The sequence below is a fragment of the Lagopus muta genome, chromosome 4 (genome assembly GCF_023343835.1).
Source record: "Lagopus muta isolate bLagMut1 chromosome 4, bLagMut1 primary, whole genome shotgun sequence".
NCBI classification, from domain to species: domain Eukaryota; kingdom Metazoa; phylum Chordata; class Aves; order Galliformes; family Phasianidae; genus Lagopus; species Lagopus muta.
Window position 1 is genome coordinate 35451241 of NC_064436.1, and position 13020 is coordinate 35464260.

A 13020-nucleotide genomic window follows, 5' to 3' on the forward strand; every position below is an offset into this window, starting at 1 on the left:
ATTGATCTGGTCAGCTCTGTGACACACTCACTGTCAGAAGCCAGGAGATGCTAACTGATCTGACTCATGCTGTACATCTGCGTTCAGAACCATCAGTTGATCTTCCAGAGTTATTTTTCATGACTACATCAATTTAAATATTTAAAGCTGTGAATTACATTTTAACTCTAAACTCAGTCAAATTCTACTGCCAAGTTTCCTTTCAATCAAAAGACATTCCTCTAGCAGCAATTTCACTAGTCTAATTTGGAAATAGGTTTGTGTATTACACAAGAGGCATTACTAAAAGACTAGATATTTGTTATTCACCCATGACTGGAACCACTCAGAAGACAAAACAACATACATTACAATCACAGAATCACAGAACTGTAGGGGTTGGAAGGGACCTCCAGAGATCATCGAGTCCAACCCCCCTGCCAAAGCAGGCTCCCTACAGTAAGTCGCACAGGTAGGCATCCAGGCAGGTCTTGAACATCTCCAGAGAAGGAGACTCCACCACCTCCCTGGGCAGCCTGTCCCAGTGCTCCGTCACCTCACTGTAAAGAAGTTCTTGCGCACATTCGTTGCGCACAAAACTTTCTATGCTGCAGCTTATGTCCGTTTCCCCTCGTCCTGTCTCCACGTACCACTGAAAAGAGACTGGCCTCACCACTATGGCCCCCACACCTCAGATATTTATAGACCTGGATCAGGTCCCCTCTCAGTCTTCTTTTCTGAAGGCTGAACAGACCCAGTTCACTCAGCCTTTCCTCATAGGGGAGATGCTCCAGGCCCTTCACCATCTTCGTGGCCCTCCGCTGGACTCTTTCCAAGAGATGCCTGTCTTTTTTGTACTGGGGAACCAGTACAGGTCTATAATTACCCGGGTCTTCCTTCTTGCTCTTTCTGAAGACCGGAGTGACTGCAGCATTTTGCATATTCACTCTCAAGATTTCATTCCTGCTCCATCTATCTATGAACCAGCTCCAGCAGCCTTCAATACTTAACGAGGTTTAAGCATATGACTTTTAGGATAACAGAAATTTACCAAGCGTGTTAAATGCAGATGATACCTCTATATTTCACACTGGGTGAAGTCAAGAAGGGAACAGAATGCATCCCTTCATTCACTATGCATCCTAAGAACATGCTTATTTCCATATAATGCACTTTGTGAAAAAGGAATTGATGTCCTGGTATCTACCTTTCTGAAAATGGGTCACCAACTGCTGTGAAGGCACCAGGTCTTTGGTTAGCATCAAGAGCCAGGACAGGAAGAGAGCAGAAGCTGAGCCAAATCTTTACCTTAGTTCTTTGGAAAACAGCCTTAGGGTCCAGAGTCTTGGTCTTTCCAGGATTATTCTTATTTGTTTTTATCCAACAAATATCTTCACACCTTCTGTAACCCCATTTGCGTAAACACTAAATGTAACAGACATAAAACAATCATACAACATCAAAAACTGAAGTAACCTAAACTGACAATGAATACAGTTACTTGATTTTTCATAAAATGTACCTGGAAGAGAAATTTGTTACAGAAGAAATAAATAGTTTCCTAGCATGACTGTACTGTATTTTGTCAAGTTGTCAAAACAAAAGTTTTACATGCACCCTGACTCATCTATATATCACCTTTTTTTTTTGTTCTATTTTAACCTTGTGACACATAAAAATTTAACCAGAACCAGTCTAAAGAATAGCTTGACTGGAACCTGGTAGTGACTCACATCGAAGTAAAATTCTGTATAGAAGATAAAAAGCCTTTGCTATCACTTTCTGATTTACCTTACATTTAAAAACAAAACAAAAAGCTTATATGCCTTTTTAGCCCTTAATTCCTACTAGCATAGTCATGGAAAAGAAGGAAATTGGACAGTAAGGACTCGAGCTCATTTGGCTGCTACTGTGGTCTAGAACTGCCTGGCTGCTATGAATGTCTGTGATCAAAATCAATGCAAAAAAGCTAACGTAACTAACCTCAGAATGACAAAATAAGACTATAAAGCAAACAGTTTAGTAACCTTGCTTTGTTGTCCCTTAACAATATCACATGGCTGTTTTAACAGAAAGCACTGTTAAAACTAAGAAAATGTTTCAGCATAAGAGCCTATTGGAAATTCATATTCCACCAGCTCCAAAACAAGCACAAAGATTATAACTCCAAGATCTTCTAGGGTACTTGACCTTCATAGAGCTAAGACTTATTAAATCTACTTAAACTCCAAGTGATGCCTGAAAATAAACAGTGCTACACACAAAATTGTATCCTACTTTATGAAATAACAGCACCCTTCTACTAGCACTTCTGGCAAAAAACTATTATGATTTATTTTTAACAAACAAATAATGCTTTAAATGTCATGATTTAAACATGACAAGCCACTCCTATGGTAACCTGCATGCATCAAGAACAAAACAGTAACGCAGCTTTTAAGTCATGAAAGAACAATGCTTCCTCACATAGCCACAGCAGCTCATCTGAAAAATATTAGTATCTAAACATTTAATGCCACCCCTACTTAAATTTATTTACTCCACTTAAAATTATACTCTACTACAGTAACAAAACATCTCTGAGCATTTACAGCTGAGAGTTCTATAAAGAGAATGTGAATGATAAAAATAAACTCTTAAATATGTCCCTGATAAATTGAATTAAAACACTCTTACCACTCGGCCAAGATCCAGACCCTCTCCTGAACCACACCATAGGAAAACAAATGACCTTGGGGCAGCAATTTCCTCAATTTCTAGTTTCATGATCTAAAAAAACGATAAGCATTTCTGAATTAAATATTTCTTACTTTTTGTGATTTAATCACAGGTATGAGGAAAAATAGTTAAGTATTGAACATTAAAACAGAAAACCATCAAGAACCACTTTAATAAAACATGGAAGTCTAGATAGCATTATATTTTGGCTGTCTTCTTAAAATTGTTTTCCAGAAAGCATGTAAGGTACTGATAAGGTAACCTACACAAGTGCACACTTCCAGCACTTCCAGTGTAATTGATGACCAGACTAATCATTCTTCTCAGCATAAGTTCTATCTATACAGAAGATGCTACACTTAAAAGAATAACACACTCTAAATGTTTGTGTGTTTTCCCTAAACCACTGCTTCATTCCTTTGGTAGCAAAAGGATTTAATAAAACAGAGCAACAATGGTCTCATTCTTTTCAGCCCTGCACTCACTCCTGGGAAGCTTGTGAAGACACACTAAAAAAACAAACAAAAAAAACACAAGAAAATAACTAACACACCCACAGCTTAATTCCTGTTACCATGCAGAAGAGATATGCCAGCCATTTTCACTTTCAAGGAAAAAAAAAACAAACTAATTTATCGGGACAGCAGTTCAGCAATGACAAATAAGAAACATTCAGAATTAAGTAACTTCAGATGGAAAGCATATGTGACTCATTACGAATTGAAGAGATTCATCTGCAACTTGCTAACACATCAAATCAAGTTTCATTCAGTGCCACAGGGAAGATACATAAGATGTATAAAGCATTTTAAAGGGATGTAATTCCTGACTAAGAGGATGACTCCTTACTCCAACACTTCCAGTTTTATTGTTAGGACAGAATATTTTTCCTTCAACACTGTCAGGCACCAGTTTTGCATGAAATAAGAGGATGGCTAACAGAGAAACTACCTATTCCTTAACAAGCAAGTTACCTTATCTATTATCACAGGCATCAATGCCCTTGTTTTCAAATTCATTCCTTAAAGGTGGACTGAATTTTGTACTGTCCATATGAACCTTTAGTTTGACTGATTCACTTGTGAAGTTTCAGCCTACAGAACAAACTAAATCTAGTCTTAAAAAGAAGTCAACACCCCCTCCTCCAAACTGCACAGCACACAGAAAATTTCAGCTGTAACTTCTTCAATTCACTGCTCTGCTTGTATTACCATCAAATCAGACTAGGACCAGCTTTTCAGCACTCAGAATTTGTACAGTAAGACTTCATATTCAATATCCAAGTGAAGGACTACTCAAGCTTGTCAACATGCTTTGTGTCATCCAATTGTGCTTGATGACATCTAGCACTTCAGTGCCTCTAGGCCTCATCTTGCTTTTCTAGAGCTGACTCTATTGCTTCCTTTTCAATATGGAACAGTTACTTGTCAGCAAATCTTTAAGCATTTTCTTCATTAATGTATATGCATTACTCTAGGAAGAATTTAAAACTTCTGGAACTCAGTTCCTTGGGGCACAATAAGACAAAGAGATCGCATCTTACATATTGATATTTCTCCTTACACCCAAATTGGGGATGGAAATTAACATGGCTTCAAAAAGCCTTTTAGGCAAATAAGTTGCAAAGGAATATATAAATACATTAAACAAACTTCAAAGGTAAGACTGAACTTCTTTTCAGGACTCTCAAGATTACAACTGGATTACTAAGTTTCATACCTGATCAGTATTCTGGAGAAAGGAGGTACGTCAGCAACATACACTCACCTACTCTTTAGACTAAAAACCAATGCATAAAAAAGTATACTTCAGAAGTCTCTTCAAGAATTTCAAGAAACAAGGGAATATTTACACTAGATACTGTGAATTTCAACAGCCGAAATCAAAAAGAAAAAGAAAACTCAGAATTTGGAGGTGGAGAAAAAAAATCTGTTTTTACATTTCAGTTTTCAGTTCAGGCTCAGCAAAAACAAAACAGTACTTCTAATTCACAAAATTCCTTGCAAGGGGAAACAAGAAGTCTGTTAACATAAATACTGCAGGCACACATGATAAAAACATTAAGTTTTCGTAAAAAACCTTGTCATTTTGTTTTGAATTTTAATTTAAACACCTCTAATACTTTCTGCTACAAATTACGTTTCTCCAGCTATTTCCTTAGGTACATGCACAAGATCTTTTTTACTGCAATACTTACATCATCCCAGGTCCAGCACTTCTCATTTGCAGTAATGCCAGTCTCTCTATAGTATTCTTCCAGTGGTGGCTCCAGGAGAATCACATCAAATTTGGATTTCAGTTCCCTAATATCAAAAGCTTCCAAGTCTGCTTGCAAGTACCTATTTAAACAAAAGTTGACCAACTGCTTGAAGAAGTTATAACAACACTCTGAAAATTACACTTCACACAGCATTTCTGCGTAGCAAGGTAAGGGGGAAGGAGGAGGTCTCTTATTTAGTTCATAAAGCATAAATGCACTAAAACCAAGCAAGATACATAACATGTTCTTGCTTAACCTGCAGTGCATGCTGCTGCATTAGGGTTTTTTAAACATAGCCCCTCTCTCTCAATAAACCGTCAAGGATTCTCCTTTAGCAAGCATGAAACAGATGCCCAGACAGACTGTACAGCAGTATCTAGTACAGAATCCTTGAACATTTTGTACAACCATGGACTACATAGCAGAAAACATTAACATTTAAGAAGCCAGCACTCAGTGACAGAGCAACAGACTTCCAGATTACTTCACAAAAATGGCATATTTTTAGAATTGTCATTTACTTTATGTTATGTTCAGAAGATTCTGAGTACTGGAAATGTGGTTACTTTTCACTTAGCAAAAATATATTTCTCTACCCATAGCAGAAGCACAGGTTCCTAACATGCTCTTTATCACAGAATCACAGAATGGCCAGGGCTGGAAGGGACCTCAAGGATCATGAATCCCATGCATGCAGGAGGGTTGGAGATTCAATCCCACTGTTACACCTGGCATCCACACGTTCCCACCAGTCACTGCTGTATCGCTATCTTTTCCCCAATACCTTCAGATCTACAAAATTTGATTAGCAGGCTACCATCACCCTTCTTCCCAAAAAGATATCTGGATGAGATTGTTGTTTCATGACTTTAATTGGAGCTATCAGAAGGCAGCATTCGATTATTCATTATTCCCTTTTTCGCTTTAAGGTTAAGAAGCAAAAGAAAAAAACAACCAATAAACCCAAAAACAAAACAACACCCATAAACTCAAAAATAGCAAGTTGTGTTCTGTAGTTTGTGTATCAGTCATTCAGATCACTTATTTGAGGTTTTTAATGGGACTTACTAATACTGCTTTTCTGGGTGCTGATTAGGACTGCAATATATTAAAAGCATAAAGTTCAGACTCCTGTAACATGCTGCATACTTACACTGAGTCTAACATTCAGCAAAAACTGAGAGGTGATTTGTCCTATTAGTTCTGAATTACCTCCTGTCAACCAAAACTTTTTTCCTCTTAAACTATATGGTAATGTCTGATTGAGGGATACTAAGATGACAGCTGAATATTACACAGAAATGCTTAAAGGAACAACTAAGGTTATATTGAGGGCAATTTTTTTTTTTTAAGGTTGTGTTGTTACTGCAAACTACATGATGAAGAGATCTGTGATCACTGGTATATATCTTTTCATTCCCAATACATGAATGCCATCCAACCAGTTGGCAGCTCAGTCTTAAAACAACAAAGCTTCAGATACTATAATTACACTCTAGAAAGTCTTTTCTACATACTATAATATCTAGATTAAAATAATGAAAACAAGCTGATTTTAGTCTTCTGAAGTTTCCACAGATTAATTTGTATATACAAACAGAAATAGAAAATGTAAATTATGAACAGGCACTAAAGATAAGAATTTGCAAAGCAGACAGCTAACTTCAAACCAGACTGGAGAAGAAAGGGTGTTTTCCACACAAACACTTACATGGGAGGAGTGTTAGATTTAGATATCAGCTCATCCTTCAATCTGATGAGCTCTCTAAGTTTTGGATATTCTTCAAACCTATCTGCTAAGCCTAAGAAGAAGAAAACATGAAGTTAACACGTTAATACTTAGCCTCATTTTATTTTTGTTAGAACAAAACAAATCCTTCAAGCAGTTTTCTGTGCAGTACTATACAAAAGCCTCCTGCCTTTGCCCACTTAATTAAGATTAATGTTGCTGGAGGATATCAAATTCAGTGTCAGTGTTCTAACCTTCTCTGGAGTGATCAAGAATTCAAAACACCTTTTATCAGAAGAAAACAATCTCTCATTTAAACCATGAGAGGAAGAATGATGAGAGAAAATTATTTTCTCATTCTTTCCATCCATAAGTTTATATTAAGATACAATTAACACTCATTATTTCCTAGTAGTCTTGATCTTTGAAGACTATTTCTACAGCGGCAACTGGATTGTACTTGGTTCCCTCATACATGTGCCTCCCTTATACAACCACTTGGTAATTCCTGTAACTCATGGAGATTTCAACCTATGTATGTTTACTTATCAGACTTCTAGACTTATTTATTGAATTCCTAGACTTAGCTCTATGATTGCTAATTTTCAAACCTTTCATACATACAGAATGCACAGGGGAAAACCCTAATGAGGTTTTCTGCAGTATATTAAAAGATATTAAAAAAAAAAAAAAAAAACCACAAGTAAAACGATTTCAGTATACTGCATTTCCTTGCCAAAAACATTACCCAAACCAGTATATTTGTTATTGTGAACAACAGCCTCAGCATAAGCTGAAAATGTAAATATCCCAGTCGTCAAGACACATCAGTTCAACTTGCTTATAAAGCTCTATGATCCTACTAACTATTCCTATTAACAATTTGAAATGGAGAGAGAAAAACAAAAACAGTTTCCTCCTCCTTCACTTCAAACTTGTGAACTCCCAAATCTCACATCACACTGGTAAACAAAAAGTTCTTAGTATGTAACATTGCCATCTTGTTACTTGTACATAAGAGAACAAAAAAAAAAATTCTTTTTTTTTCTCAAGTATCTCACATCTTAAAAACAGATCTGATATCCAGTGCTGCAGCCAGTGGAAATCAAATACTCCTGACCAGCGGAAATGGAAACTGGTCACCATCAGCTAAACAACAGATAAAAAGTAAAAGTAAGTAACATAGGCTGATATGTACTCTCTGCCTACTGATTTTCAAAAATGACACATAACTATTGCAAGTGTGTAACAGTTGCCCAGATGCTTTTTAAATAAAGACTTAACTGAGTCAAAAGAGCCAGTTTTAATATTAAACATCCAGATGCAGCAATGTATTTTATGGAAGTGTTCACGATGAAACTAACACTGCCTCAACAGGCAAACAAAACCTCTTTGGGCTGGCACCTATCAACATGCCATTCTCACCCCGACAATCACAAATATGGTAAAATATGGGCTGACTACAATGTTTCAGACAATGTTGCAGAGAGGTGTCCTGTTTTGTTCAAAGTTCAGCAAGGGCCAGATGAACGTAAAATTAATAAATGACATCCTCTAGACTCACCAGTACATTGAGCCTTCTAATGAGCTGTCAGAAGTTTATTAAGTAAATATTATCCATATTGCTTAATACATTAAATAATTCAGTATAATCTGTACTCTACATGCTACACAAATTCTTGGAAGTAACGCAGCCCAGGAATGGCTGAACTACAGGAGTTATAAATTTCCAAAAGTTTCAAAGTCTGCTCATTAAACTTGTCTGCTTTATGGAATAACAAGAGCTCTGCTTTGAAAAACTTTTCCTCGTTAAATACTTTCAAAGAAATTCCAAGATAGCCCCTTGGTAATGCTTATTTCCTAGATTATGATAAAAAAGTCATTTGTATGAATTTATACATTGATATGTATGTACACAGAGGGACAAAACTATGGTACATGTACATTATCTAGTAACTACAAGAAATCAAAAATGGGAAGGAGTGACAATGAATAAAAAAGAGGCATAGTAGCATCAGTCAATAACTATGACATACCAACATCTCTGATGAAGTTCTGGGGTCTATGCCCTGTATCCACAAAATGCTGGCAGTAATCATTGTGTGGATTTAAGCTCTGAGTACCCTAAGGAAAAGAAGGAGTTCATTGAGTTGTAAGGAGAGATAACTGAACACATGCTGCAATGTGTTAGTCTGAAAAATGAGAAAATGGCTGATTTTTTTTCTTAACATGCCTTTATTAGCTAAACTAATCAGAACTGTCACTCTGCTTTTCATCTCCAACTAGACTCAGCATTACTACTGCTCACTGCTCACTGTTACAGTTGTGTGTTTCACAAGGAAACTTTCGTACCTGTGAACTGCAGTTAACTCCTTCATTCAGCCTTTAAGGCTGTGTTTCAAATACAATCAATTGCATGAATAATTTAACACAGCAATATACCTTTACCTATTCTTCTAATCACAAAACTGCTCACCTTAAGGAAGGTACTGGAATCTTTGTAAATCTCTTCTTCATAGGGTAGATTCTCTTCATCTTGCTGCAGTTCTACTTCATCCTGGAAAGTAAAACAGATTTCATAGGAGTGAGAACATGCTGTTTCCTTCCTGACTATGAATCTGCTTCTCAATGGAAGTCTCCTGCAACAGTGCATCGTGGACAGTTCCAAACAGGTTTCAGATTTTGGGCATAGGGGGAAATGACCTATTGCAAAAAAGGTCTGCCTCTCATCACTGAGAACAAAGTTACTGGAAAAGCCTCAGAGAGGAAAATAAAAATACTCATTTCCAGGCTGTGACAGCATAGGCACTACTTTATATGAAATTTTTGTCCCCTCAAATTTTATTCCTTTAATTAAAGCAAGAGAGAGATTCTGCTGCAGTTCTTCACTAGTAGAACATTTCAACATTTATATCTATTGAACATCTCTTCTGTTTCAATCTTAGCAGCTGAAACCATCTTCTCTATATAAATCTGTTACAATATACACTTTGAAGAAATACTACACAGTACAAGCTGGTATTTCGTTTGGACTGTTCTTAAAATTAACTTAAAACTTCCAGCCTAGGAGTCTCAAAATGAAAATAAAAGAGGAATTTTATCACAGATTTGTTCCTAGTTAGTGTGTCACCAATTGACCATCAGATATCTGGAGGTCAGAGACCTGCCATGTTGACATACTCTGAACTTCCAATGTAGAATTCACAGAGAGATCAGAAATAAAAAAAAAATTATTCACTCCCATATTACTGTTTTGCTGTTCTTCCTGAGAGAGCCTATTATGCATAAATAAAACCAAAGACTCACTGAATAACACAATCTACCATATTGAGAAGATACTCTCACACATTGCTGACTACTACAGAAATTTTAATCAGTTAATATAGTGTTTCACATGAGGAGAAAAGCCATCTTGAGGCTGAAACATAAAGAGACTTTAAGACACTGAAGTAAAAGAAAAGATAGAGAACCAGATTTCTTACAATAACTCTCCTCTTCACCATACATATTAAAGTCAAAAGCTATGGAGAAGGCTGTTATTATCTCTGCATTTACCCTATGACGTATAAGAACAAAAAATAGTTCTCCCTATTTTGATCCCTCCAGTTGTTGTAATTATGAGATCAGCTCTGCATTCTTTTCAAACTGGAGCTTAAAATCAACTTAATTTTAGCAGGTATTTCAGAAGTGAGTTTTCATCTCCCTTCTGCATCCCCCCAGTTACTCTTAAGTTAGATCAACAGTCTTATTTCTTCTTTAACCAGACTGAAAAAATTTTAAAAAAGGAAAAATGCTATGAGAAACAGCAGCAGTGTTCACAAAGAAAAGGAGAAAACAGAAGCCACGTACCAGCAAGTGTTATTCAGGAAAATATGCAGAAAGCTCAAGCTTTACTAAAAACAGCTTATGTGATCATAAGCTTATACCTGTTTTCTCTCTCCTATCATTCTCTAATTCTTAGCCTCCTGATGGTAAGCACTTGTTAAATACCTACTTCTGAGTCATCCCAGTCCTCTTTATGCCTTCGTAATGGATTTGAAAAAATCTTGCAGCCACAAACAAAAAAGCCTGCAACATCAGCTTTCAAAGGGCGAAGTACGCAATAGAAGCCAATACCAAATGAAATTAACAATACAAGATATTCTTGTACTCAATTAATAAATCTGTTTTATTGTTGTGAAAACAAAAGCTAACTACAATACTGAAGCACGAAGTTTTCTTAACAACTAATTAAAAATTAGGATGATTCAACAGAGTAAGGTGTACTCAACATTCAGAACAATGACAAGAAAGCTGTCCAAGGTCACAGGCTACTGTCTGCCGAAACTGAGTGACAAAATGTCTGTATAAAGTTAGGATGGCAGAGGACAAATTTGAACCAGAAGTATTTTTGTACTTAGTAAAAAGTTAAAACTCTGGTACTCTTTGCCACAGGATACTGTTAAAACCTGACATTTATACAGGCTCAAGCAAAACTGATTAAATTCATACATGGGCGAAGGGAAAAAACAGAGCATCACAACTCTTAGATGCCTATGCAAAGCCTAAGCCCATCCAACTCCCTGCCACATGCAGGGCTGCCACCCACCAGATCAGACTGCCCAGGACCTATTCCAGCCTGGCCTTGAATGGCTCCAGGGACGGGGCATCCATCCCCAGCTTCTCTGAGCAGATTGTGCCAGTGCCTCACCGCCCAGCCAGTGCAACAGTGACAGTGCCACAAAAACAAAAGTACTGCAGAAGCTCTTCAGAACCACGACTGAACTTTCTGGCCATAAAATATTCATTATCCATTTCTGCCACTGAAGCATCTCTCTCTACATCCTCTACCTCCATGGTTTGCAATGCAGAGCCCAAGTCAATCTGACAGTGGGAAGTTTAAATGGTCTGCTCATAGCCCATGAACTCATCAGTGACTAAAGCTACCAACAGCTGGAGCACCCTCATTATCTGGCTTCAAGCTGCTGGATGCTACTGTAACAATGAGTAAGGTTAGGAAAATTGCAGTAATATGTAACAGTCTTTGTACTTCAATTTTTAAAAAACTGTTACTCATTTTGCATAACTTTTATTTCTACTTTTATTATCCTATTTTGCTTCTGGTATTTGTAAAGTCAGCCTTGTGAACCATACAAAATAAGTTGGTTTCTTTCAGAAAAATCAATTTCTTCTAGTTTCAAGACCACCTTGTTCTGCCTTTCCTTTCTTCATTAATACTGTATTTTACTCACTCAGGCAGAGAGCGCAGCTAAAAAAATACCATGAATATAAACTGAGGAGATGATAAAACTGAGACGCAGAGGACTTCGCTAAGAGCAGGAACTATCCAGTAAAAAAATCCACCTTCCAATTTAACAGCTCCATCTCAATGTACTTCATGACAATCTTGTGACAAATGCAATTTGGGGATTTTTAAAAGGTTTCAAAAAAAATTTCTAAGGCAGGATAGCATTTAATAGGGAAACATTAAAGACACAATACTTGATATGCAACAAGTTTGAAAATGATGATGTAAAAGTTAAACTCTGTATAATTTTTTTATTATTATTATTGTTGTTTTTTGTTTTTATTTTTTCTCCAAATAATCAAGAGAAACAAGAAACAATGAAATGTTTCAGTCATAGAATCATACACTTGCTCAGGCTGGAAAAGACCTTAAAGATCATCAAGTCCAACAACAACCTGACCGTACTACTCTAACTCTAACAACCCTCTGCTAAATCATGTCCCTGAGCACCACATCCAAATGGTTTTTAAACACATCCAGGGATGGTGACTCAACCACCTCCCCGGGGAGCCATTGGACAGGACTCAAGAGAGCCTAGGCCCTGGTGGTCTTCTTTCAACTCTTTTATTTTGTTTAACTCCACAAGTAGTGGTAAGTACCGGTAAAGAGTTTTGACTCTTTCAACCATACAAAGAAATCCTCACATTTCATCAAGAAAAACATCCTGTTGAAAAACATTCTGTGTTTTCACTATGTTGCTCTCTATTCTCCTATCAGCCTAATCTTTAGTCTAATCTTAATAAAGAACCACCACTATAACATTTATTTTATAGAACAAACCAGCTGCAAGGGAACTGTTAGGTCAGGGTTTGAACTGGTGATTGCGCACCTGGTGAAGGGGTGGGGCTGGAGAAGGGGTGAAGGCCGGGCAAATTGTTTGCACCTGTGCTCCCTGGGTGACCAGAACAGGTAGACCAGGATAGAGCCAGCCACTAAAGGAAGGGTATCTCTTAGACCTAGACCACTTCCTGAGAAAGAACGCTGTGCATTCAGAGATCTCCTTCACCAATGGGGTGAGTTCTATTCTTTCTATATTTGACTCTTGGC

The 13020-nt window shown here is 37.1% G+C and overlaps 1 protein-coding gene across 1 annotated transcript in view; it reads right to left on the minus strand.

Annotated features, from left to right (window-relative positions):
• The window catches only part of METTL14 (methyltransferase 14, N6-adenosine-methyltransferase subunit), a 29958-nt gene that overhangs the window by 12043 nt on the left and 4895 nt on the right, over positions 1 to 13020 (minus strand). Inside the window, exons 4-9 of the mRNA XM_048941866.1 lie at positions 9163 to 9243; positions 8723 to 8810; positions 6669 to 6759; positions 4895 to 5036; positions 2656 to 2748; positions 1288 to 1404 (exon numbers count right to left, since the gene is read on the minus strand). Of these exons, the coding sequence (XP_048797823.1) occupies positions 1288 to 1404; positions 2656 to 2748; positions 4895 to 5036; positions 6669 to 6759; positions 8723 to 8810; positions 9163 to 9243 (612 nt within the window). The remainder of the gene's footprint in view (positions 1 to 1287; positions 1405 to 2655; positions 2749 to 4894; positions 5037 to 6668; positions 6760 to 8722; positions 8811 to 9162; positions 9244 to 13020) is intronic.